Here is a 27024-nt window from a genome sequence, read left to right on the forward strand (position 1 = left end):
TCAATGTTGGTGGGGTTTGATTGATATTTCAAGCCACTAATCCTGGACCACGTACACTGAAACGTCCTAAAATATTCAAGATACGTTAAACCTATCCCTATTTATTATTTATCCTCCCAGCTTGTGCTTCTTTATAATTTATTACAAAAGAGTGTCAGGAAATTATTAATCGAATGACCATACATAGCCCTGCTCTTCAACATCAGTTGATAATAATAATAGTAATCTTATCTTTCAATTTCTTTAAATAATGATGTCCCTGGTGTAAATAATTATTAGATCTAGTTTGGGACTTATTATTACTTATCATTTACTTGAATCATGTTGAGTCTACCACAGATTGCAATAATTGATTGTAGCCTACACTGTTTATTTCATTTGAATGGATATGGTGATAAGGGGGAGGAGGATAGGTGCAGTGATAAGTAGAGACTGGCGGTGCAGTATTTCTGGTCCCATAACTCTTCTGAACAATGATAGCAAGCATTCGGAGAGTGTCTGCCATTTTGAATGGATGAGGAGCAGAGGGAAGGACAGCCACCCTTGGCCACCCAGCTTTGTCTCCTGACTGCTTCTATCTTGTAAGATCCTCTTATACTTCAGCCAGCAGGGCTGGATTCAATTGATTTAAACTCACACATCTGGGAGCAAATAAAAAATGGAATCGCTGAATTGTAGAAATGCAATAGACCCCAAACCCTTCCAGACTGGGGTTAAACCATAGGATAAACCCCAAGGATAGCAGGTAATGGAATTTACATTGCAGAATGTTGCCCTTTACTATTACAACCCTCTGGGCTCACGTCAAATAGAACACACTAAATGAGAATGTGAACCCCTATAGGCACGAGCACTACATCTAATGAAATAGAATCGGTTCATACGATTTTCTCGTGACCCCATTTTTTCAATAAGATACCCCATATGGAGAACAAGAGGGCCTGTTACATTTCAGACATAATGACATTACTAGTGACAGCCATTGGTTGCCACAGCCTACAGCAGCAGTATAATTGTTGATTTGTAGCTTCCCCAGGATGACATGCAGAGAGAACACTATCTCCTTTATAAGATGGTTACTGTGCATTCAGTAGACCTTAGTGTACTGTACAGTAAGTAAAGATAATTCACAGATGTAAAATATACTCCATAATATTGTATCGTTGAGCTGATCACTTGCACTAGCTGCAAGTGCTGCAGGGTCTAACTAAACATTTTACAGCCAGCACTAGGTGGCAGTAGCTGTGGCTTTTGTGTGATTTCTGGACTCTTTATATCAGTCAGGCATGAGCATTAGTTAGCTAGCTAGCTAATGCTTTGTAGATGACTTGTCCTCTGCAAATCAAGCTTGATGATTGCTCATATTAACATAAGACCTCCGCTGAGAGTGTATGTTGTCTCTGGGAGATATCATACAGCAAATCAGGGAGAAAAGGAAAAAAAAGAAAATCATGATATAATTTGTGACTGGAGTCGCAGAGGTGAGAATATCCAATGGCAAATTGATGCAGTGAAATACATAAATATATACAAAAGTATGTGGACACCTTCAAATTAGTGGATTCGGCTAGTAAAGCCACACCCATTGCTGGCAGGTGTATACAATCGAGCACACAGCCATATAATCTCAATAGACAAACATTGACAGAATGACCTTACTGAAGAGCTCAGTGACTTTCAACATGGAACCATCATAGGATGCCACCTTTCCAACAAGTCAATTCCATGACCAAGCAGCCGTACACAAGCCTAAGATCACCATGCGCAATGGCAAATGTCGGCTGGAGGGGTGTAAAGCTCGCTGCCATTGGACTCTGAAGCAGTGGAAACACGTTCTCTGGAGTGATGAATCACGCTTCACCATCTGTCAGTCTGACAGACGAATGTGGGGTTGGCAGATGCCAGGAGAATGCTATCTGCACAAATGCATAGTACCAACTGTTAAGTTTGGCAGAGGAGGAATAATGGTTGGGGCTATTTTTCATGGTTTGGGTTAGGCCCCTTAGTTTCAGTGAAGGGAAATCTTAATGCTAAAGCATACAATGACGTTCCAGACAATTCTGTGCTTCCAACTTTGTGGCAACAGTTTGGGGAAAGCCCTTTCCTGGTTCAGCATGTCAATGCCCCCTTGCACAAAGCGAGGTACATACAGAAATGGTTTGTCGAGATCGGTGAGAAAGAACTTGATTGGCCTGCACAGAGCACTGACCTCAACCCCATCGAACACCTTTGGGATGATTTGGAACGCCGACTGCGAGCCAGGCCTAATTGCCCAGCATCAGTGTCCAACCTCTCTAATGCTGTTGTGGCTAGATGCAAGCAAGTTGTGACTTTCCTTGTCTATCAGTGTTTTGGTACTTGTTTTGTGTTTTTTGTAGACCCAGGAAGAGTAGCTACTGCCTCGGCAGAAGCTAATGAGGATCCAAATTAAAACCAAGAGGACTGCATTCAAATATAAATACAGTAGGCTCTATAGGCCTATTTCAATCATATTGAAATACCTTTCATGTTCAATAAATTGAGTTATATTTTGCTACTTGTAGGCTACTGTCTAATTTGTTTCAATATATTTAATGATGTGTAGTCTTAAGGTAAGCATTAGAATAAGCCGCCTCAATATTTGCATATCTACTGTTTGATGCAAATTTGCCGCAAACTAACTATCAATATGCAAATTAGATCATGTTTGTGGTTAATGTGTGTTAAAACATTTCAATTATGTTATATACATAAACCAGATCACATATGACTTTAAATTAACTTTCAGAGAAAAAACAATACGCACAAAATGTTGTAAATATATTAAACACGTATTCAATGTCTTAACAGATCAAATAAATCCAAGACAACTTGAAATCATCATCATGGTAAGTAAGAAAATAGCAAAGACTGGATATTTCCCAAATAAATGATTTAATCTTTATGAAGCTACACCATTTTACATGAAAGAAATGTGAACACTATGGGGATGTTGACCTTTGGATGTTTAGAGGGACAACTACAGAGTTATTTACATGAGACGAGTGATAACTGAGCAATATATTTCAACCAATGGAAGTTTAAAAGATAACTAACAAATGTGTAATAATTAAAACAAAAACCTCAATCAAACCCAGTTCAGAACAATTGCCTGAAACAATCAGAAAACACAAAATTTGGATACTGATAACATTTTGGGCAATTTTGCCAAACCAGCACTGGGTCAAGATTGGCAAAACAAAGAATTGGGTTAAATCAACCCAGCTGGGTTATTTTCAGTGTAATCCTAATTTCAATTTTGCTTATATATTTTTGATTTCTCTACCATCCCACCCTGTTCCTTTTCCTACACACAATCAAGATACAATGTTGAATTTCAAATACTTAATTTGTATTGCCTGAATTTCATAACATACATCACGTCAGAGAATTGTACATAGAAATTAAAACATGTATAACAAATTGAAACAAAGCCCTATTGGCCTAGTATGTTATTTCATAAGATAGGATTGATTATTAAAATTCATTTATATTATTTAATGAACCAAACAGTCCAAACAGACTAAAGCCTCAGCTGAACTGTCTTAAGTGGTAGCGGGGCCTCCCACTCCTTTCTATTCTGCTTAGAGCCAATTTGCGTTGTTCAGTGAAGGGAGTAGTACACAGCATTGTATGAGATCTTCAGTTTCTTGGCAATTTCTCGCATGGAATAGCCTTCATTTCTCAGAACAAGAATAGACTGAAGAGTTTCAGAAGAAAGTCTGTTTCTGTCCATTTTGAGGCTGTAATCGAACCCACAAATGCTGATGCTCCAGATACTCAACTGGTCTAAAGGTCTATTTTTTTGCTTCTTTATTCAGAACAGTTTTCAGCTGTGCTAACATAATTGCAAAAGGGTTTTCTAATGATAAATTAGCCTTTTAAAATGATAAACTTGGATTAGCTAACACAATGTGCCATTGGAACACAGGAGTGATGGTTGCTGATAATGGGCCTCTGTACGGCTATGTAGATATTCCATAAAAAATCTGCCATTTCCAGCTACAGTAGTAATTTACAACATTAACAATGTCTACACTGTATTTCTGATTAATTTTATGTTATTTTAATGGACAAAAGTTTTTCAAAAATCTCATAGTCGCACACCTTATGTAGCCTAGCCCATAGGCCTATATGTTTTGATAAGGTTTGTATCACAACTAAAGTTGCAAAATAAATTCTTAGAATTAAGCACATTAATCCACTTTACACTGGGTTTAGAGCCTAACTGGCATACATAAGTAGCGCATTAGTTTCAAGTTTGGGGATAATTTATTTCTCGTACAGAATAGGTTGACTTTTGTACAATGGGGGATCGTATTGACATAGGCTAGTGCTTCTGCTGTTAGGCCTACTCATCTTGTTGGCTGTCAAAAGTAAAAGTGGACCATTCTTCAATATCCACCTAGGTATTGGATAAGGACGCGCATAGTCTTCACTTGTAGCCTGTGAGAAAGACCCGATCACGTGATGGAGAGCCATGTGAGTGAGGCAGCACTCAGGGAGAAGGGCATAACACAACAATCCGGGCCAGGAGCACAACGGCCACTGGCTGCAAAAGGCATGGATTTTTTTTTAGGGTGCATTACAGTGACAAAGGGGATGCAGTCGGGAAATTCGAGGCATTATCAAGTGCTTGTCAAATTGTGAATGAGAGACTAATGGAGTGTGTACAGCCTGGGAAAAAAAGAAAAGCTGAGCTCATACCTTTCAAGCAGCGTGTAATGGTTTTCTTGTGGGGAAAGAGAGGCGGACCAAAATGCAGCGTGGTTAGTTTTGTGCATCTTTAATAAAGATGAAAGTACTACAAAATACAAAACAAGAAACATGCTAAAACCAAACCAGTCCTATCTGGTTCCACAAACACAGGAACAATCACCCACAAAACCCAACACAGGCTACCTAAATATGGTTCCCAATCAGAGACAATGACTAACACCTGCCTCTGATTGAGAACCATATCAGGCCTAACATAGAAATGGACAAACCAGACACACAACATAGAATGCCCACCCAGCTCATGTCCTGACCAACACCAAAACAAGGAAAACACACACGAACGATGGTCAGAACGTGACACAGCGTTTTTCAAATCATCATTACAGTTGCATCATACAGCCTTACAATGTATTACAAATCAAAACATATAGCCCAAGGTTTGTAGAACAACTAAAGTTACATGAATAACTCTAAATTAAGCAAATAGGATTAGCTATTTATTTGTTAACCTCTCAACACAGAATAGCTGCATGTGCGCACTCCCTCAAATCCTTTGGAGAAAATATTTATGCTATATTCTTCATACTTTAAATAATGCCATGGGATTCTAAGTAAATCTTGTCTGCTAAATTAACTAATGTAGCCCGCAGCCATTTAGCAAAGCCAGATCAGGACCTAACATAAGGACAACAGAGTATGCTATTCTGTTCTTCTGAAATAGACTACATTTTCCTCATTTCATGCTTCTTTAGACCAGCCTAAAATAAATAATGGATTTATTGGGAAGGTGTAGATTATATTACATGGATATAGGAGACTTTTTAAAATGTAGATGTTCCAAAGGTCTGCATCAGTGGCTAGTAGCGTGTGTGGAAACCAGGAGATGCTAAATGTGTTTGTTAATTAACGGTAAATTACTGTGAGTCCGACAGTTACTGTATTTGGTTGACAATCACCGTCTGACGAAATTTCGTGACAACCACAGCCCTAGGCTCGCCCCTTTCTTCATTCACAATTGGTGATTACATAATTATGCATCGTTTTCCAGGGCGAACAGGTGACCGGTCAGGCCCCGTGCTATGGGGTCATGTGCACTGTGTCTCGGCCGATTAGTCACAGGCCGGTGTGCTCGGTGCCAGAGTCCCGCATTTGCCGGGTGGAAGCTGGCATCCAGCCAGAACGGGGGGCCAGCTATGCGGTCGAGACCACCAGTGCGCCTCCACGGCCCTGTGTATCCGGTGCCTCGGCCAAGGAAGAGGCCGCCTGTATGTCTCCCCAGCCTGGTGAGTCTTGTGCCTGCTCCCAGAACCAAGTCTCCCTCCAGTCCAGATCTGCCAGAGTCTCTCTCCAGTCCGGACCTGCCGGAACCACCCTCCTGTCCGGAGCTACCGGAGTCGCCCTCCTGTCCGGAGCTACCAGAGCCGCCCTCCTGTCCGGAGCTACCAGAGCCGCCCTCCTGTCTGGAGCTGCCAGAGCCGCCCGTCAGTCCGGAGCTGCCAGAGTCGCCCGTCACTCCGGAGCTGCCGGAATCGCCGCCCCGAAGTCCAGAGGCGCCCCTCAGTCCAGTGGCGCCCTCTGAGGGTCTTCAGTCCAGGGCCCGCTGCCGAGCCGCCGCCATAAAGAAGGCCCACCTGGACCCTCCCCTTTAGAGTCAGGTCCGCACCTTTGGGGGGGGGGGGGGGGTACTGTCACGCCCTGGCCATAGAGGCTTTTTATTCTCTATTTTGGTTAGGCCATGGTGTGACTAGGGTGGGCATTCTATATTATTTTTTCTATGTTTTTGTATTTCTTTGTTTTTGGCCAGGTATGGTTCTCAATCAGGGACAGCTGTCTGTCGTTGTCTCTGATTGAGAACCATACTTAGGTAGCTGTTACCCACATGGGTTTTGTGAGCAGTTATTTTCTGTTTAGTGTGTTTTGCACCTGACGGAGCTGTTTCGGTTGTTCTTTTGGTTATTCAGTGTTCAGTTAAATAAATAAATGACGAACACGTATCACGCTGCACCTTGGTCTTCACCTTCCACCAACGGCCGTTACACTTTTTGCCTTTATACAGATTACAACTTCTAATTTCTGATGAATTGAAACTGAAATTTTGTTTAAAGTATCACCCTTTTTAAACAAGCCATACAAAGCTGTTCACAATTGTTTTTAAATCCTCCAGAAAATATATAAAAAAATATTATGGTTAAGCGCAAACCACAAAAATGGAGGAGGCAATGGGAAGAGGAAGAAGGTAGGGAACTTGTTTGTATGCCATTTTTTAAGATAGAAATTGGCCGAAAATAATTGGCATATAGAAAAATATACCAGGTTTTTTGAGGACAAAAGTGTTGACTGCTGCGCCATACAGATTGTAAAATAAATGAATACCAATTCCATGGCACATGGTTTATGAACTGATACAAAAAAACAACACTTCGATTCAACACTTCGAGTTTTTCCATTTAAATTATACAAAATTCTTGCCACCAACAGAATGCTACATACAACAATCTCAGCTCTGTAGATTTTGCTATGAAGAAACAGGATCACTACATAATTTATTATAACGGTTTTCTTTATGTGAAAGAGAGTCTGACCAAAATGCGGCGTGGCTATTGAGATTCATGTTTAATGAAACAAAGGAAACACGAATCAATCCAAAAACAATAAACATACCGTGAAAACCGAAACAGCCTAAACTGGTGCAAACTAACACAAGACAGGAACATGAACAATCACCCACAAAACCCAACAGGCTACCTAAATATGGTTCCCAATCAGAAACAATGACTAACACCTGCCTCTGATTGAGAACCATATCAGGCCAAACATAGAACTAGACAAACTAGACATGTAACATAGAATGCCCACTCATATCACACCCTGACCAAACAAAACATAGAAACATACAAAGCAAACTATGGTCAGGGTGTGACAATTATGGTACTTCCTCTATGTAGCTTGTTTCTGGTCACAGGTTCAGGAATAGATAAAACATCACAACATTCACTTAAAATGAACCTTACAAATAGCAGTGTTGGGCAATTTGGAAAGCCATAGTCAGTCAATAAATAATACTAATAGGAAAGGTTTTCATCTTTCATATATGGCTACTATACGATTAGGAAGGTTCAAATGTATGTAAAACATCACAGCACAATTGAAAAATATATGGCACATGGAAACCAAACGAGGGTGGTCTATGGTGATAGGTGGGATGGGCTGAGAGTGGCTGAGGGGTGAGATGAAGGAGCTTATGTTCAGTAATGTATTATTGTTATGTGATTGTGGTATATACAGTACCTTGCGAAAGTATTCGGCCCCCTTGAACTTTGCGACCTTTTGCCACATTTCAGGCTTCAAACATAAAGATATAAAACTGTATTTTTTTGTGAAGAATCAACAACAAGTGGGACACAATCATGAAGTGGAACGACATTTATTGGATATTTCAAACTTTTTTAACAAATCAAAAACTGAAAAATTGGGCGTGCAAAATTATTCAGCCCCCTTAAGTTAATACTTTGTAGCGCCACCTTTTGCTGCGATTACAGCTGTAAGTCGCTTGGGGTATGTCTCTATCAGTTTTGCACATCAAGAGCCTGAATTTTTTTCCCATTCCTCCTTGCAAAACAGCTCGAGCTCAGTGAGGTTGGATGGAAAGCATTTGTGAACAGCAGTTTTCAGTTCTTTCCACAGATTCTCGATTGGATTCAGGTCTGGACTTTGACTTAGCCATTCTAACATCTGGATATGTTTATATTTGAACCATTCCATTGTAGATTTTGCTTTATGTTTTGGATCATTGTCTTGTTGGAAGACAAATCTCCATCCCAGTCTCAGGTCTTTTGTAGACTCCATCAGGTTTTCTTCCAGAATGGTCCTGTATTTGGCTCCATCCATCTTCCCATCAATTTTAACCATCTTCCCTGTCCCTGCTGAAGAAAAGCAGGCCCAAACCATGATGCTGCCACCACCATGTTTGACAGTGGGGATGGTGTGTTGTGGTTGATGAGCTGTGTTGCTTTTACGCCAAACATAACGTTCTGCATTGTTGCCAAAAAGTTCAATTTTGGTTTCATCTGAACAGAGCACCTTCTTCCACATGTTTGGTGTGTCTCCCAGGTGGCTTGTGGCAAACTTTAAACAACACTTTTTATGGATATCTTTAAGAAATGGCTTTCTTCTTGCCACTTCCATAAAGGCCAGATTTGTGCAATATACGACTGATTGTTGTCCTATGGACAGAGTCTCCCACCTCAGCTGTAGATCTCTGCAGTTTATCCAGAGTGATCATGGGCCTCTTGGCTGCATCTCTGATCAGTCTTCTCCTTGTATGAGCTGAAAGTTTAGAGGGACGGCCAGGTCTTGGTAGATTTGCAGCGGTCTGATACTCCTTCCATTTCAATATTATCGCTTGCACAGTGCTCCTTGGGATGTTTAAAGCTTGGGAAATCTTTTTGTATCCAAATCCGGCTTTAAACGTCTTCACAAAAGTATCTCGGACCTGCCTGGTGTGTTCCTTGTTCTTCATGATGCTCTCTGCGCTTTTAACGGACCTCTGAGACTATCACAGTGCAGGTGCATTTATACGGAGACTTGATTACACACAGGTGGATTGTATTTATCATCATTAGTCATTTAGGTCAACATTGGATCATTCAGAGATCCTCACTGAACTTCTGGAGAGAGTTTGCTGCACTGAAAGTAAAGGGGCTGAATAATTTTGCACGCCCAATTTTTCAGTTTTTGATTTGTTGAAAAAGTTTGAAATATCCAATAAATGTCATTCCACTTCATGATTGTGTCCCACTTGTTGTTGATTCTTCACAAAAAAAATACAGTTTTATATCTTTATGTTTGAAGCCTGAAACGTGGCAAAAGGTCGTAAAGTTCAAGGGGGCCGAATACTTTCGCAAGGCACTGTAAAAGTACCATGTATGTAAAATGTGTATGTAAAATGTATATGTATGTCGCAGAAAAGCTGTAAAAAAAATATATATAAAAAATATGTGTCCTTCAAAGAAGGGGGGTGATAGATGGATTATTAAAAAATAAATACAAAAATAGAAAGTTGCCACGTCTTCACACTTGCTCACATTCTGGAGGACTTCACGCGCTGGTGGCGGGAGAATTTACCCATTGGCTCGGTTAAATATCAGGAACACAACTTTAATAACCCAGCACCAACAACCCAAACTTGCTGTTTTTACAGAAAACAACCAAACTATTGGCCCAATGCCTGCAACTCAGTAATTGGGTCATCCAAACAACCAAGCATTTTTTTTAATGTAACTTCAATTTTAAAGCCATGCATACATATTTCTCTGTCCTCAGTTAGATTTGAGGCCTCAATCTGTATTTTTGCCTCGTAACTGATTTGATTCTAAAAAGCGATAAGGAACAATACATGATCAAAATGGGCTAGCTACTAGTTTAAATACATGAAAGATCTAATTGTTAAAGAATGAATGTATGGGCTACATGCATTTGCTTACCTTATCAATGTTGAAGACGATAAACTAATTTATCACACAAAAAAAGTGTTATGAGTGAGTGCACCGCAAATATATTTCAAGTGTGTGCAAAAATATGATTGCTAACATGAGCTAGCTAAGCGCTAGCCAGTCAGTGGCACTGACAGATTGAAATTGGTATCAACAAAATGTTTCACTCTCTCATAAAACATGACATTGCTAACTAGGCATAATTTAGCTAATACAATGTTCAAGTTTATTAGCATGTTTAATTAATAAGTTAGACACTCACTGAACAACTTTTGTAGGTAGCTAGCTAGATGGCTTGGTTTCCATTTTTCTAATCCCCATGATTGGTCATCAACTGTTACTGGTCTTGGAACTCGTGTTCACCAAAAACAACTTCTGGTAAACTGTTTTGTAAGGAATCTCTCTCGGAGCTGATGTTATTATTGTGAAATAATTATAATGTTAAGGTAAGATTGGAATTGAGAAAGCTTAGCGACTGGTGTTTTGGGAAACACATGTTACATCTTCGGCCATTGTAGGGAAGATGACTCCTTTAAACACTCATAAGCCTAAGTTCCATCGCTATCGGGAAACCTGGCACTGAATGTGAAAACGCCTTGTGCATGTTTACCTTAAGTGTGTGTGTGTGTGTGTGTGGAGTCAAAGTTCAATTCCTTCAAGACACTAGTGAAGTAAGAAAAGGGTTTGTGTACGTCAAAACTAGACATTAAAGATTCAGTCAAAGGTTACCTTGGCTTTATGACAAATGGCATACTATGGTGATAGTATGTCCTCTGTATGTGTTCCATTGTTATACTTACTATGTACTGTTTAGTATTTTAGTAGACATCCCAGACTTTTACACAGCAAATGCACCCCTTTGCTGATTGCAGGCATGGGAGTAATGGAAGGACACAGTCTATCCAAAGGCACACAGGAATTCAAAGACAAGTTCTGGGAGTTCTATAAGCTAAGTACTACAGTCTTGTATGATGTGTAGAATGTGTTTGTTGTTTAATTATGTAACATCCAGTTATTTAGATTGCTTATGTTTATAAGAACTGAGGTCGGGGCGTTTGTATACTTTAGTTTAACTTTACTCAGAAGTATGCTGGCATTACATAGTTCACATATCATATCCCTCCCACCGTCTGGCTGCTGTAAAACATGGAACTGGAATCCCACAGTACAAATACATGGACTGGATTATGGCATAAAGTTCACTACATTACAAATTATTCCACTTTATATGTTATATTGTATCTGATGACAGAGAATGTAGAGGGTTGATTTGACTGAGATTGTGACATTTGGAATCCTAGGTTCTGATTGAAACCGTTTGTTTGTTATGTCTAACTATAGGCTGATTGGTGTGGTCTGATTGCCCTAGTACTGAACTCCAAAGAGTTGAATATCAATGTTTCATTCTTGGAACAGTTGTCTCTTGCACACTGCAGTGTGTATAATTTAATTGTGTGTATGATTATATGTGCATTTTTATGTATTGCAGAACTTTTCTGGTGTAATATTCACATAATGTTATCCTACTGGTTAAGATATCAATCATGCCCTTGACCCGTCATTAGAGCCCCAGCTGTTTTAAGCCCCACATTTTTGACTTGCCTGATTTTCATGTTATTTTGGCATTAATATGCCACATATCAGTTTGCAAACCATGTAAAAAAAAATATATATATATCGTTGAGTTAATAAAGAATACAAGATGGTCTCTTTGTTTTCTTGAGTAACGCAACTCCAAAATGCAGTTGTTTCAGCCTAGCTCAATGCTTTCTGTGGTGTTGGGGTAAGCCAACAGAAAATATAGAGCACTGCGCCGTGATTGGCTCAGTGTTCTGTCGCTCATAGGGACACTACGTCACCGCCAAGTCTTAGGTTAGACCTAAAAAATTCTAGCCCCTTGGGTGCTGTCATAGAGTTAAATTAGAAGTGCCCATCCAAGAAGGCTCAAGGTCATTGGCCACAGATAATATGACGTCAAATCACGTTATATGTACAGTAGCTTTGATTGGACTGATCATGTCAACATCATACTTTCAAAATATTAGCTAGCAGTCATCATCATGAATCAAGTCGACAATCTACTGGCAAATCCTTGTTAATCCTTGTCATATGAAGAGAAATAATGAAGATAAAACATATCAGTGCTCATCGGCCATTGGATATTACACAACAATTTGGAAATTGCAAATTCAACAATGAGTGGCTTGGAAGGAATCAGTGATAGTGGCTGTGTGGTCCAAAATCTGGGATTAAGGGGCTCTTTTCCAAGTTTAAAATGATAAACAATCAACATTGGCCATGCAATGAAGCATGATTTGTGCCACGCTCAAAACAACTGATTTAATATGCCAGGGAGATATGAATACTGTAGCTAAGAAAGTGTATGTTGTGCAGTAAGATGTTAGTAGCCTATGTGCCTCACCCTAATAATTTGATATATTTACCCCTCTTAATTTCACCTATTGTTCTGACTTGGTGGTGCACATGTAGCCTATAACCGGTTTTAGAGAAATGTAATCATTGAATATTGTAAGAGCTTTCATTGTCTGCTTATATGCCCCATTTATTTATCCTATGGTTCTAACTTGGTGTACAGGGAAAACGGCCCATGTTCTGAATTCTGTCACTGTACATTTCAAAACTGCTAAACAAATAGTCATATAGACTACGTCCGTCCTAGCTCGCTCATTAATGTCTTAAATCGAATTACGGATTGCCTCTTATCCACTTGTCGTCCCCTTATGCCATAGTTTGTACATCTCAATTGTCATTAAAAACCACATTTGTTTAAGCAAGTCAACAATATCAGCTATGTTTTTTTAAAGACAGTAAATCAGGCTGAATGAACTGTTTCGCTGCCAGACAAGGCTCCGCTGATAACCAGGTGTAGCAGTGGTAAGATGTTGGGACTGCCGTTGAGACAGTTTGTGTGCACCGTTTGTCACCATTATTGTGCAATTCATGTATTGTTTAGTGTTGTGTAGTGGCTTTGCTGGCATGCATTACACTTTTTTTCCCCCCACCAAGATTTACATGTTAAAATCGACACTGAAAAGGATTTACAGAATCAAAAGTTAATGGAGGAATGTGATGTAGTTAATACATAGTTGTTCATTTATGGCAAATGGGTTGAAGAATGGAAATGATAGATTATGCACAGTCCGTCTATAATACATATAATTTGATGATCTTGTATTAGCGTAGGCACATGGAAAAAGTTCAAGTTAAATGCTGTAATTAACATTTGAAACATGAATAACATGTCATGTTATTTTTGGGAGAAAATACAAAATGTAAAAAATATATGTTAAGTTGTCGTACCTTCATAATACATTGCACTTCTACTTATATGAATTTGTATGAAAGGGATCAAAGGGTCGATGTGGCACAGATTTAAAAACCCACATTTTTGGTATGACCGGGGGTTATAGACTCAGGTATTATAACATTTAACCCATAAACACCCTTGTGTAGTGAGGAATTCCTCCGCCTGTTGACTAAGAATCCTAAGACAACGTTCAACTTCCTTATCCACTAAACTAGTGTATTTCAAACAGGAAGGACCTAAGAAGCCTGTGAAATCCTATGCAAGTAGTTTCTCTGATTACTCAATCATTTACTTTTGTCAATGTTCTACTAATCTACGTACACTGTTGTGGGATGGGCAGAATAAATGTAATCAGTAAAGAAGGGACAGCAAATTATGTTTCAAGGGTCCTCATGTTCAACTGTGATTATCTTCTCAGACAATGCAATGCTACTTTATTTTTGTGTTTTACTTGTATTTTTAGGAAATCAAGTGGCTTTATATTTTATCTAATCATTTTAAAACAGTAGATATTAAATAATAGGTGATGGAACTAAATATGCATTAAGAAAGTTATCCTGTGAATGGGTGTTTGAAGGGTATGAATTGTTTTGTGGAAAAATGTATCCCACTTTAATGCCTCTTGACTGTAGACTGCCATTCAACTCCCTCAGCTCTAAGGGTGGTTAGTTTCATTATTGAGCAAACATACTTGTTCAAACAGTGACTCGCCAGCTCCAGGCATTGAATATGCACTGAATAAAAGATGCAGATCTCCCTGGCCATTCACCAACATCCTGCTTTCAAGGATGTATTAATGTGGGCATGCTGTCAAGTTGACCATCACGTCTATACCTCTAGGGAAACATGGCGGGAGCAATGAGTGTCACTATATTTCTATCTTTTGTTTCGGTAGCCGTCACTCTAGGTAAGTCAATATTTAAAATCTTCTTCGTAAAACCTATTCCCTTAGAGAATAATTTACCACAACGAAGAGCTCCGTTGTGCCTGCAAAATTATGCAAAACAGGGAGATTATGGTCACACCGTAAAACAACCATGACCAGGAAATATGTATACAGGAAATTGTGGTTTCAAGTCAAGTGAAATATATTTATTTCTGTATATTGCACATACAAGCAGCTACAAAGTATTATATAAAAGATCTGAATTTAACCAATGGATTTTCTTACGCCATAGAACATTAGGTCACTAATGAAGAAAGTTGCAGCAAAAACTAAAGGGCCAGTGGTGTGTGTCCAAGCAAATATGAGTTTGGGATGAGTTGAATCGATGGTTGTCTGTTAAAGTCCTGCTCTAGAACTTGGTAAACACTAAGTATTTTTTTAAACATCTTACCATTTTAAATCAAATCAAATGTAATTTGTCACATGCGCCGATAACAACAGGTGTAGACATTATAATGAAAGTGTTAAAGTATTTACTCAAATAAACTGAAGTAAAAAACAATACAAAATTGAAAAATAAATAATTAAAGAGGAACAATAAAATAACTTATAACATATAATAATAACAGTAGTGAGGCTATATACAGGGGGTACCGGTACAGAGTCAAGGTGCAGGGGCACAGGCTAGTCAAGGTAATTGAGGAAATATGTACACGTAGATAGAGGTAAAGTAACTATGCATAGACAATAAACAGAGAGTAGCAGCAGCGTAAAAATGGGGGTGGGGGGGTGGGGGGGTCTCCTGAGGGGGAAAAGGCATTTTTGTGCCCTCTTTACGACTGTCTTGGTGTGTTTCGACCACGATAGTTCGTTGGTCATGTGGACACCAAGGAACTTGAACCTCTCAACCTTCTCCACTACAACCCCGTCGATGAGAATGGGTGCGTGCTCGGTCCTCCTTTTCCTGTAGTCCACAATCATCTCCTTTGTCTTGATCACGTTGAGAGAGGTTGTTATCCTGGCACCACAGGTCTCTGACCTCCTCCCTAAAGTCTGTCTCATCGTTGTCGGTAATCAGGCCTACCACTGTTGTGTTTTCTGCAAACTTAATGATGGTGTTGGAGTTGTGCTTGGCCATGCAGTCATGGGTGAACAAGAAGTACATGAGTGGACTGAGCATGCACCCCTGAGGGGCCCCGTGTTGAGAATCAGTGTGGCAGATGTGTTGTTACCTTCCCTTACCACCTGGGGGGCGGCTCGCCAGCAAGTCCAAGGATCTAGTTGCAGAGGGAGGTGTTTCGTCTCAGGATCCTTAGCTTAGTGATGAGCTTTGAGGGCACTATGGTGTTGAACGCTGAGCTGTAGTCAATGAATAGCATTCTCACATAGGTATTCCTTTGGTCCAGGTGGGAAAGGGCAGTGTGGAGGGCAATAGAGATTGCATTATCTGTGAACCTGTTGGGGCGGTATGCAAAAAATATGTCTGGCCCTGCGGCCTTGTGAATGTTGACCTGTTTAAAGGTCTTACTCACATTGGCTACGGAAAGTGAGTCTATGGTTTTTGGGATAATGGTGGTGATGTGATCCATGACCAGCCTACAGACGTGAGTGCTATGGGTCAATAGTAATTTAGGCAGGTTACCTTGGTGTTCTTGGGCATTGGTACTATGGTGGTCTGCTTGAAACATGTTGGTATTACAGACTTGGTCAGGGACAGGTTGAAAATGTCAGTGAAGACACTTGCCAGTTGGTCAGCACATGATCGGAGTACACATCCTGGTAATATGTCTGGCCCTGCGGCCTTGTGAATGTTGACCAGTTTAAAGGTCTTACTCACATTGGCTACGGAAAGTGTGATCACACAGTCGTCTGGAACAGCTGATGCGCTCATGCATGCTTCAGTGTTGCTTGCCTTGAAGCGAGCATAGAAGTAATTTCACTCATCTTGTAGGCTTGTGTCACTGGGCAGCTCGCGGATGTGCTTCCCTTTGTAGTCCGTAATAGTTTGCAAGCCGCGCCACATCCGACGAGCGTCGGAGCCGGTGTAGTACAATTCGATCTTAGTCTTGTATTGACGCTTTGCCTGTCGGAGGACATAGCGGGATTTCTTATAAGCGTCCGGGTTAGAGTCCCGCTCCTTGAAAGCGTCAACTCTACCCTTTAGCTCCGTGCGGATGTTGCCTGTAATCCATGGCTTCTGGTTGGGGTATGTACGTACGGTTACTCTGGGGATGATGTCACCGATGCACTTATTGATGAAGCCAGTGACTGATGTGGTGTACTCCTCAATGCCATAGTAATTTAGTTTTAGTTTTTGCTTGTAAGCAGGAATCAGGAGGATAGAGTTATGATTAGATTTGCCAAATGGAGGGCGAGCTTTGTCGCTTCTCTGTGAGTGGAATAAAGGTGGTCTGGAGGTTTTTTTTTCTCCTCTGGTTGCACATGTAACATGCTGGTATAAATGATTTACGTTTCCCTGCATCAAAGTCCCCGGGCCACTAGGAGTGCCACCTTTGGATGAGCATTTTCTTGTTTGCTTATTCCGCTTATTGAGTGCGGTCTTAGTGCCAGCATCGGTTTGTGGTGGTAAATAGACAGCTACGAAAAATATTGCCGAAGAATTCCTTGGTAAATAGTGTGGTCTACAGCTTATCATGAGATACTCTACCTCAGGTGAGCAAAACCTTAAGAGCTCCTTAATACTAGATTTCATGGAACACCTGTTATTTATAAATAGACATAGACCGCCACCCTTTGTCTTACTGGAGGCAGCTGTTCTATCTTGCCGATGCACCAAAAACCTAGCCAGCTGTATGTTATACATGTTGTCGTTCAGCCATGACTCAGTGAAACATAAGATATTACAGTATTTAATGTCCCGTTGGTAGGATAGTCTTGATCGGACCTCATCCATTTTATTATCCAATGATTGCATGTTGGCTAATAGGACTGATGGTAGAGTCGGATTACTCACTCGCCGTCGGATCCTTACAAGGCACCCCGACATCTCCGTCTCTTCTTCAATGCAAATGACGGGGATATTACTTTCATTATATGCAAATGTGAAGTGTTGTTTTTCATTAGAAAAACAGAAGGGAACTAGACTTTTCCACATTACATTTATTTTTGACACCCCAGATCGACCAAGTACAGAACCAAATGTTGCTTGTGCACTGGCCAGTAACAGTCTATCACGAGAGACTACCAGGTTTTGTCTCAATGTGTTTAACAACAAAAAAATTGTCTCAAAACATTGAACTCCGATACAGATTTGTTAACAGGGATGAGCCAGTTACAGAGCATAACTAAATATGATAAATATATGTATGCATGCCTAGTTTGTAAATGTGAAATGATTCAATAAAAACAATCTTTTAATGCAGGGTCCACTGGAGCCCCAAACTTGTCTTCATCGAAGGCTACCAAAAAGACTACCCCAACATCGCCTGTCATCACCACAGTGGCCCCTGCCTCAAAAGCCAATATAACAAGTCTCATTTTCAATGAAACACCTGATTCAGCTCCTACTGGTAACACTGGAGTCCCATTGGAATCATCACCGACAACTTTGCCTTCCCAATCCTCCCAGACACTGACTCCATCACAAGCATCCGATGGTAGCACCACCTCTACAGGTTTTACAGCGGACACTTCTACAAATCAGACCCTAACTGGAACAACTTCTCATGACTCCACATCCTCAAACTTCTCGTCAACTTTGTCACCAAACTCTGATTTTACCACAGGGAACATGAGCTCAAGCACAGGTGTGTGTTTCAGATTCAAATAATATATAATTGAATTCATCAAATGAATCCCTGCAGACAGTGAGTCTTAGCGTTAAAGCTGTTACCAATGGGCACCTAGGTTCTATTATAATTAAGTTTTCAAGATAACAGCATTTTCATGTTTTTGTAAATGCCACAGAATTAATCAATTCAGTTGACAAATTTAAGACAACTGATTCATATATTTGCGTAACTATTATTTTTCACTGTAATTTATTCTTTAGCTTCACAAAGTGATGGGAGCCATGACTTATCAAGGAGTCCGGGTCTTGTAGCAGTCCTATGCATATTTTGCATCTGTCTGGGTCTTCTACTGGCTGTTGGGATTGCAAAGTTCATTAATTCCAGAGGTTCAAAGTTTGAGAGGCTCGAAGATGTGCCAATGGTGAGTACATTTTTCTGTGAGGATAGCATATGACAGATATTGCATGCAAAAGAGCTTTCCGTTGAATGTACAGGAAATTCAGATATGGAAGTGATATAGAAGAAATTTTATTTATTTTAACTTTATTTAACCAGGCAAGTCAGTTAAGAACAAATTCTTATTTTCAATGACGGCCTGGGAACAGTGGGTTAACTGCCTGTTCAGGGGCAGAACGACAGATTTGTACCTTGTCAGCCTGGGGGTTTGAACTCTCAACCTTCCAGTTACTAGTCCAACACTCTAACCACTAGGACACACTGTGCTGTGTAACGCACAGGAAACCAAACCAAACTGGATGTTAACATATGAGAATTAGGAGAATTTATCAGATAAATTAAATTGACTATTAATTCTATGCAAAGATGGTTTCCTTTTCTATATGTTGTGCTTTAAGCACTTTTTATGCTCCAGTCCTTTTTCTCTCTCATACAATGTGTTCAAAAGGTAGAAATCTTTGAATCCAAATTAATTCGAACTCCTTTTTATTCCTGTTTTCAGGGCAAGATGAATGAAGAGTCTCCATTTGCCCGTTATCCAACAAAACAATTCTGAAAGATAACACATCATGAGACAAAGCCATTGACCCAGAACTGATAGAATGTAAATCAGTCTTTTGTTTGGGTTCAGATGGTGCCGTTCATGACATGTCATCCATCCACCATCATGTTTTTTTCCTGTCTTTGTTTGTTTTGTCTGGCTGCTGGAAAGTGACATATGTTTGAAAGAAACCAGTATAGCCCAAGGGCTACAATCAACCCTGTGATGTAGTACGGAATATCTACTCTGAGGTTGGTCAGCAGCATACTAAAGTTGATCATTGGCCCAAGGTGAAGTACTATTCATTCAAAGATGGATGGATGCGTCAAGAACCATAATGTAGAAGATGCACAGACAATGGCTGCGCTTCACAGGCAGCTCAATTCTGCTCTTTTGTCCAATTATTGCAAAAAGATCTGATCTGATTTGTCAAAAGCCCAATTATTGGCACATGTACAGAATTTAGTTATCTGGAATTCTACGTCTGGTAGAAATGTGTTTGGGTAAGGAAAGTTTCCTCTCATAACCTCTACAAGACAGCATGTTAAATAAAACAACATTTAAATTTACTCAAACTAGGGGTCATGGCCAGATTAGAAAATGGGGTCCTGAGAGAAACTCCAAAATGTTTATTGCATATTGTTTATTGCTTATTGCCAGATGATCTTCTGAACTTCCCAATACCTTTTTGATGCATTTCAGTCACTTCAAACCATACTTCCATCAGATTTGAATTATGTCAAAAGTACTGTCCAACTGATTTGTAATAGACTGTCATAGCTCCAATTTAAAAAGTAAACATTGTAAACATTTTTTATTTGATCTAATGGGGTTAGCAGCCTAAAAAGTTTGGGAAACCATACTCTACCCGCTGTTGGTTCTTTTGACCTTAGGAATGCCAGACAATATATCCGCAGGAAAGTAGAATCCAATAAAGTTACCAAAGCACTGGTAGTGCGTTCCGATTTCTATCACCTGAAGCATGCACCGAACTATGTAAACGCGTGCATGAGCTTGGCAAGTATCATGCCTGTATTTGCATTTTGTGGCATGCTTCAAGTGATTATAGAATATTTAACGCTCTACCAGCGCTTTGAAACGTTTATTTAATTATACTTTACTGTGGATGTCTCACAGTCCTACCTGCAAAAAAAACACCCGCATGGACAACCGGTAAAGTATTTTAAAATAAACCGTTTCCTCCAAACAGAATACGCAAACGATAGTTTCTATTGGACAATTCGGGTATTCGTTTCGTTCCTTTTGCACGGTTTGCTTCCGTTTTGTTTTAAATGGCAAACGGTTTCTATAATGAATACGCCCCCGTGTAAATGCAGCCAATGTGTCAGGTATCATTAGAAATAAAGCTGCTTCAAATTCTCTGCTTATTGAAAATACTCAATTGCCTAATTTTTGTATGGTTTGAATTATGTTTTCTGTTCTCCAGACGTGTTATATATATATATATATATATATATTTTTTAGGGGTAGGGTTATATAAATTGTTATCCTAAGACACATTTTTTAAAGTGACCCACAAACAGCTAGTCAATAGCACTATTTTTTGTTTGTTTACCTGTGTTAACTAAAGTAATGCTATGACAACAACCGGGAAAATTGACAATAATAGGGCACTTTCTCAATAAACTCCAGGCTTGTTGTCATTGACAAGACGGTGAAGTTAGAGCGAAAAAGACGATTTAGCTGCTCACTGTTCAGCTTCCAGCCTCCCATAATTTGACTAAACTGCGTGTACTGCTCGGTTGCACGCGAACATTGTTTACAGCCACAAACATTTCCTGGCATGTGACTGAACGCCATTCGCAACGAAAGCTGCACGGACAGAGTTTCAAGTCTAAAAAGTAATAATAAAAAAAGTACGGTGATAAAGACAACGAACTTCAATGAAGAAACAGAACTACATTTTCCTTCATAAGCTGCAGTTGTGGTGTCTTTCTTCTCTGAAATACTAAAGTCGACCAAAGGTAGGAAAGTGAAACTTTTCAAATAACGTTACATGTTGACGGCAGGAGACTTAAAAAGGAACAGACAGTGAAATGTGGGATTTACATTTGTCAAGGAATTAAATAAAGTATGTTTTGATTGTAATTGGCAATAGCCTACAAATGCAGGGGGAATAACTCAATAATGGCTCTCTTAAACTCTTTTAATTTCCAAAATGTGTCTTCCACTAACTGGAAATCTTAAAGTTTAGCCTACGTGCCTTACTCAATTCTGGCAGGTGTGTAATTTGTGTCTTGTCTTTATCCAGTTTATACAGGGTTGGGAAGGTTACTTTCTGAACGCAATGCATTTGTTACTAGTTACCTGTCCAAAATTGTAATCCCTTGTGGAAAAAGTCCCCAAATGTCATACTTTAGTAAAAGTAAAGATACCTTATTAGAAAATGACTCAAGTAAAAGTGAAATTCACCCAGTAAAATACTACTTGAGTAAATGTCTAAAAGTATTTGGTGTTAAATATACTTAAGTATCAAAAGTAAATGTAATTGCTAAGAAATACTGAAGTATAAAATGTAAAAGTATTATTATTTCATATTCCTTAAATTAAGCAAACCAGATGGCACAGTTGTCTTGTTTTTATTTATTTATGGATAGCCTGGGGCACACTCCAACACTCAGACATAATTTACAAATGAAGCATTTGTGTTTATTGAGTCCGGGAGATCAGAGGCAGTAGGGATGACATTTTGATAAGTGTGTGAATTTCACAATTTCTGTCCTGCTAAGCATTACAATTGTAACAAGTACTTTTGGGTGGCAGAGAAAATGTTAGGAGTAAAAAGTACATTATTTTCTTTAGGAATGTAGTGGAGTAAAAGTGAATGTTGTCAACAATATAAATAGTAAAGTACAGATACCCCAAAAACTACTTAAGTAATACTTTAAAGTATGTTTACTTAAGTATTTTGCGCCACTGGTAATCAGTGAAGTAAATGTTGGATTACCCAAACTCAGTAACGTAATCAGATTACTTTCAGTTACTTATGGATTAATTTATTCTTAAGGCATTAGAAGAAGACAAAGGATCCATCAGACACATTTGGTGTGTCATCATAGTGGTCCCTGACTTGTGGTCAGACTCGCTCAGGTGGACCATACTTAAACTTGTGCTTTTTTTCAGTGTCTAATTGAATATCATTGAGAGAACTGAAAGGTGTCATAATGAGTTTTTTTAGCAAACATCCTTTCTGAATTTAAACATAATCATCTAGTTTGTCAAAGTATCTGTAATCTGATTACAATATTTTCGCAGGTAATTTAACTGATTTACAGTTCATTTTTATGTAATCAGAATACTCCCCAAACTTGTTTGTCAATATTCTCTCTGTATTTTAATAGGGTTGTAATATAGACCTTTCTATTGGTCCAATAATTGTATTTTTATTTCTAGGTCATCTTGTTCTATTATGTATGTAGCCTACATGGTGTAGGCCTAGCTAGAAATGAATTAGGCATCAGTGTAACAGTAACTCGCGAAATTAACACATTTCGAAACGAGTTGTTCAAGAAACTTCTGAAGATTTTTTCTGAAATATCCTTTCGTATCTGTTCCTTCATTGTAACTTGGGCCACATTTATTGTTCAGGCTATTCCAATTTACAGATTTTGCTAAGAAGTTCAGAGACTTTAGATTGTGCAAGCATGATTATTATATTTGGCAAAGAAGACTGTTTACATTATGAGTACTGATACTGAACATTCAGACGTTTTTATGAACAGCGCTTAATGGCTGTTTGGAAGGCCATCATTACCATATAAATTTAGAATGAATTTCCCAGAAAATATTTATACAATCTTGCCCTCCTCTCTTTATCTTCTCCTCTTCCTGTTCAACTAATTTATCTCTCCGTCACTCTCTCACTCTCTCACTCTCTCACTCTCACTCACTCACTCACTCACTCACTCACTCACTCACTCACTCACTCACTCACGCTATCAAACGTACTGCTGATTGAGTATAAATAGAAGGTCCTCAGCCTCTGCTGGAGTTTGCATGCAGTGCCAAGGAACTAAGCTAACAATTGTAAATCTGTATCCCATTCAGACATTCATAGTAGCTCTTCTGCTCAGTCAGTCATGGGTAGGCAGTGTGGGACAGCATGGTCTGTGGTATGACAAAAATGTGTCCCTTCGCATTCTGTACAAACATTTCACATGGGGTCACATACATATGTAGTTAACAAAAATTTACTGTTTCACAGACATAATCCCCCTGTCTGGTCCGTATACTGTCTGTATGTTATTGTAGTACCTTTTGAATGGTGAAACATTTAATAGCTTAGATGGCAGTTTATTATTTGGATCTTTGAGCACAATGTTGACAAGCGCTTTACAAATAAAGTAGATTATTTTTACAGTAGTAGCCTATACGCAGTACTTAATGATTGTGAGGGGCAGTAACTAGAATGCACAGTGTATGGTAGTCTTCTGATAAAGATTACTTTTTGTGTCCTGTAGATGGGGTACTACTGCTTTTCAACAGATTTTTCCAATTGCCATGGAACAAAATATGCAATCTGAGCTTGACTGACGCTTAGAAAATATTTACAAAACTGATGCCCAAATATGCAGTGTTTGTAGTTTGGCAGCCTGTGTGACAAGCTGTATAATGAAGATAAACATTTATTTGGTTTCACCATCATTGGATATGTCAGATTCAGTTTGTATACACTACTTGGCAATTGATGTCAATCACAACAGCAGGCTTTAATTTGATACAGAGATCTAATGTGGGAAAATAAACCACAATATAAATGCACGGTATGACAACTGCATTTTACGTAACTTGGGTTACTTACGGTGGGATAGTGCAGAGGGCACTGTTTAGGTCCAAGAGGCTTCTAAACAACTTCTACCCCTAAGCTATAGGACTCCTGAACATCTAATCAAATGGTTACCCAAATGGCTGCCCAGACCCCCCCCCTCTTTTACACCGCTGCTACTCTCTGTTGTTATCATCAGTTTAATAACCCTACCTACATGTACATATTACCTTAATCACCTCAACTAACCGGTGCCCCCGCACATTGACTCTTTACTGGTACCCCCCTGTGTATAGTCTCACTATTGTTATTTTACTGCTGCTCTTTAATTACTTGTTACTTTTATTTCTTATTCATTTATTACTTTTTTAACTGCATTGTTGGTTAGGTGCTCGTAAGTAAGCATTTCACTAAGGTCTGTTGTACCTGTTGTACCTGTTGAACCTGTTGTATTCAGTGCATGTGACCAATAAGATTTGATCATTGTCATTTCAGTGCCAATCTTAGGGTGTTGTGCTTATCTGTTCTTATCACTCTATCTTTCTCAGCCCAAACTTTGATACACATGCGTCTGTTGCTAAAGGCTAATTCTATTTGACTTTAAACCTTATTAATAATGGAATTGTCTTGGCTAAGTTAACTTAATTTAACAAACATTTGAATCTATCCTCAGGAGTCATACAGTATCCAACAAGTGTGAATGCTTGTCCTGCTTATAATTCAAGACATTTGGGCATATTTTTCTGTTCTTATCACCTTCCAAAGGTTTTCTAATTTACATGCTAAAGTTAGCACTCTTAGGATTCAACGAGCATTACTGCTATGAAACTGTAGTGTGCGTCACTATGCAGAGAACTTCAAGAGGTCATGTGTGTATTTTTATGACTCTGCACTTAACTATATTATGAGCCTCACTGAAGTGACACAGATGTATGTAATAACTGTCCGTTCTGGTTCATTAACCACTTTTTCTTGGAGAAAAAGACCCCAGTGAGAAATAGGCCCACTATTCACTAGTCTACTTATTCCCTAGAATCCATTGTGAAAGTTTGTTGAACAGAGTAGCTCATCCTGAGCTATTTTGAGGTTCTTGTGGAATAATGATATATTCTGCACTGGTAAAATATGTATTTTCTTCAGCTGTATAAGTAAGATCTGAATAAATTAGGGTAGAAAAGTGATGACAAGGTATCTCAACACAACTCTCTGTTTGCCTCCCTCAGCTGCAGTCTTGCCACACCAGGTGAAGGCGTCCCAGAGCTTCTGTGTCAATGTCTTGGCTGTTGGCTGAGGTAATTAAGATTCAAAGCTGTGTTCCCTCCCTCCCACCACAGCCTCACCACTTCCTTACCTTATCGCCCCAAGAGGTATGGCTGTGACGGTCATGGAATTTTGGAGGATGCTTATTGGTCAGCCAAATGACCAACTCACCAAAATAACCCAGCTAACATTTCCATGTGTGGCCTATATGGTTAATGGAGGGATGTTTCACGGGCCCCATGAGGGAAACACAACTGGGACCCACAAGGTTTTGTCCTAAGTATCCACATTTGCCCCACGTGGTTCCCATGTTGGGCTTCATAAGTTGCCCTAGTGGTTTACCCAAATGGGTTACAGTGCATTTGGAATTTATTCGGACCCCTTGACTTTTACATTTTTTTTGTTATGTTATAGCCTTATTCTAAAATGGATTCAATTGTTTTTCCCCCTCATCAATCTATACACAATACCCCATAATGATAAAGTAAATATCACATTTACATACAGTGGGGCAAAAAAGTATTTAGTCAGCCACCAATTGTGCAAGTTCTCCCACTTAAAAGGATGAGGCCTGTAATTTTCATCATAGGTACACTTCAACTATGACAGACAAAATGAGAAAAAAAATCCAGAAAATCACATTGTAGGATTTTTAATGAATTTATTTGCAAATTATGGTGGAAAATAAGTATTTGGTCACCTACAAACAAGCAAGATGTCTGGCTCTCACAGACCTGTAACTTCCTCTTTAAGAGGCTTCTCTGTCCTCCACTCGTTACCTGTATTAATGGCACCTGTTTGAACTTGTTATCAGTATAAAAGACACCTGTCCACAACCTCAAACAGTCACACTCCAAACTCCACTATGGCCAAGACCAAAGAGCTGTCAAAGGACACCAGAAACAAAATTGTAGACCTGCACCAGGCTGGGAAGACTGAATCTGCAATAGGTAAGCAGCTTGGTTTGAAGAAATCAACTGTGGGAGCAATTATTAGGAAATGGAAGACACGCAAGACCACTGATAATCTCCCTCGATCTGTGGCTCCATGCAAGATCTCACCCCGTGGGGTCAAAATGATCACAAGAACGGTGAGCAAAAATCCCAGAACCACACGGGGGGACCTAGTGAATGACCTGCAGAGAGCTGGGACCAAATTAACAAAGCCTACCATCAGTAACACACTACGCCACCAGGGACTCAAATCCTGCAGTGCCAGACGTGTCCCCTTGCTTAAGCCAGTACATGTCCAGGCCCATCTGAAGTTTGCTAGAGAGCATTTGGATGATCCAGAAGAAGATTGGGAGAATGTCAAATTGTCAGATGAAACCAAAATATAACTTTTTGGTAAAAACTCAACTCCAAAGAACACCATACCCACTGTGAAGCATGGGGGTAGAAACATCATGCTTTGGGGCTGTTTTTCTGCAAAGGGACCAGGACAACCGATCCGTGTAAAGGAAAGAATGAATGGGGCCATGTATCGTGAGATTTTGTGTGAAAACCTTCTTCCACCAGCAAGGGCATTGAATATGAAACGTGGCTGGGTCTTTCAGCATGACAATGATCCCAAACACACCGCCCGGGCAATGAAGGAGTGGCTTCGTAAGAAGCATTTCAAGGTCCTGGAGTGGCCTAGCCAGTCTCCAGATCTCAACCCCATAGAAAATCTTTGGAGGGAGTTGGAAGTCCGTGTTGCCCAGCAACAGCCCCAAAACATCACTGCTCTAAAGGATATCTGCATGGAGGAATGGGCAAAAATACCAGCAACAGTGTGTGAAAACCTT

General features: G+C 39.6%; 1 protein-coding gene across 1 annotated transcript in view; it reads left to right on the plus strand.

Moving 5' to 3' along the window:
- Positions 1 to 14251: 14251 nt before the first annotated feature.
- LOC135512648 (3',5'-cyclic-AMP phosphodiesterase 4D-like) overlaps positions 14252 to 27024 on the plus strand; it is a 185056-nt gene continuing 172283 nt past the window's right edge. Inside the window, exons 1-5 of the mRNA XM_064934884.1 lie at positions 14252 to 14464; positions 17827 to 18210; positions 18456 to 18616; positions 19154 to 21177; positions 25202 to 25270. Coding sequence (XP_064790956.1) covers positions 25250 to 25270 — 21 coding nt within the window. The 5' untranslated portion in view covers positions 14252 to 14464; positions 17827 to 18210; positions 18456 to 18616; positions 19154 to 21177; positions 25202 to 25249. The remainder of the gene's footprint in view (positions 14465 to 17826; positions 18211 to 18455; positions 18617 to 19153; positions 21178 to 25201; positions 25271 to 27024) is intronic.

This window comes from Oncorhynchus masou, chromosome 24 (genome assembly GCF_036934945.1).
Source record: "Oncorhynchus masou masou isolate Uvic2021 chromosome 24, UVic_Omas_1.1, whole genome shotgun sequence".
In the NCBI taxonomy this organism is placed as follows: domain Eukaryota; kingdom Metazoa; phylum Chordata; class Actinopteri; order Salmoniformes; family Salmonidae; genus Oncorhynchus; species Oncorhynchus masou.